The sequence below is a fragment of the Apaloderma vittatum genome, unplaced genomic scaffold, assembly GCF_000703405.1.
Source record: "Apaloderma vittatum isolate BGI_N311 unplaced genomic scaffold, ASM70340v1 scaffold33293, whole genome shotgun sequence".
Lineage (NCBI taxonomy): Eukaryota > Metazoa > Chordata > Aves > Trogoniformes > Trogonidae > Apaloderma > Apaloderma vittatum.
Genome location: NW_009706962.1, coordinates 5,943 through 6,145, shown reverse-complemented (window position 1 = coordinate 6,145; position 203 = coordinate 5,943). Strand labels below are relative to the sequence as shown.

General features: G+C 64.5%; 1 protein-coding gene across 1 annotated transcript in view; it reads left to right on the top strand.

The window, feature by feature from the left end:
• Positions 1-152: 152 nt before the first annotated feature.
• Positions 153-203, top strand: part of CASKIN2 (CASK interacting protein 2) — a gene marked incomplete at both ends in the record, with an annotated part of 5,951 nt that continues 5,900 nt past the window's right edge. The window contains one exon of the mRNA XM_009865998.1: positions 153-203. This exon is cut by the window's right edge and continues 7 nt beyond it. Within this exon, the coding sequence (XP_009864300.1) occupies positions 153-203 (51 nt within the window).

Genomic DNA, 203 nt, shown 5'->3' with positions numbered 1-203 from the left:
GAGGTGGTAAGTGAGAGCCCAGTGACACCCACACGCCCACCTTGGGTCTCCCTGGGGGTGCCCAGGTGGGGGTGAACCTCATCCTGCTGGGTGTGAGGGAGGCAGGGTGCAGGGTGGTGCTGAGCCCCTCTACCACGTTGCTCCCCTTGCAGTCGGAGATGCTGCTGCAGCACCAGTCCAACCCCCGCCTCATCAACAAAGCG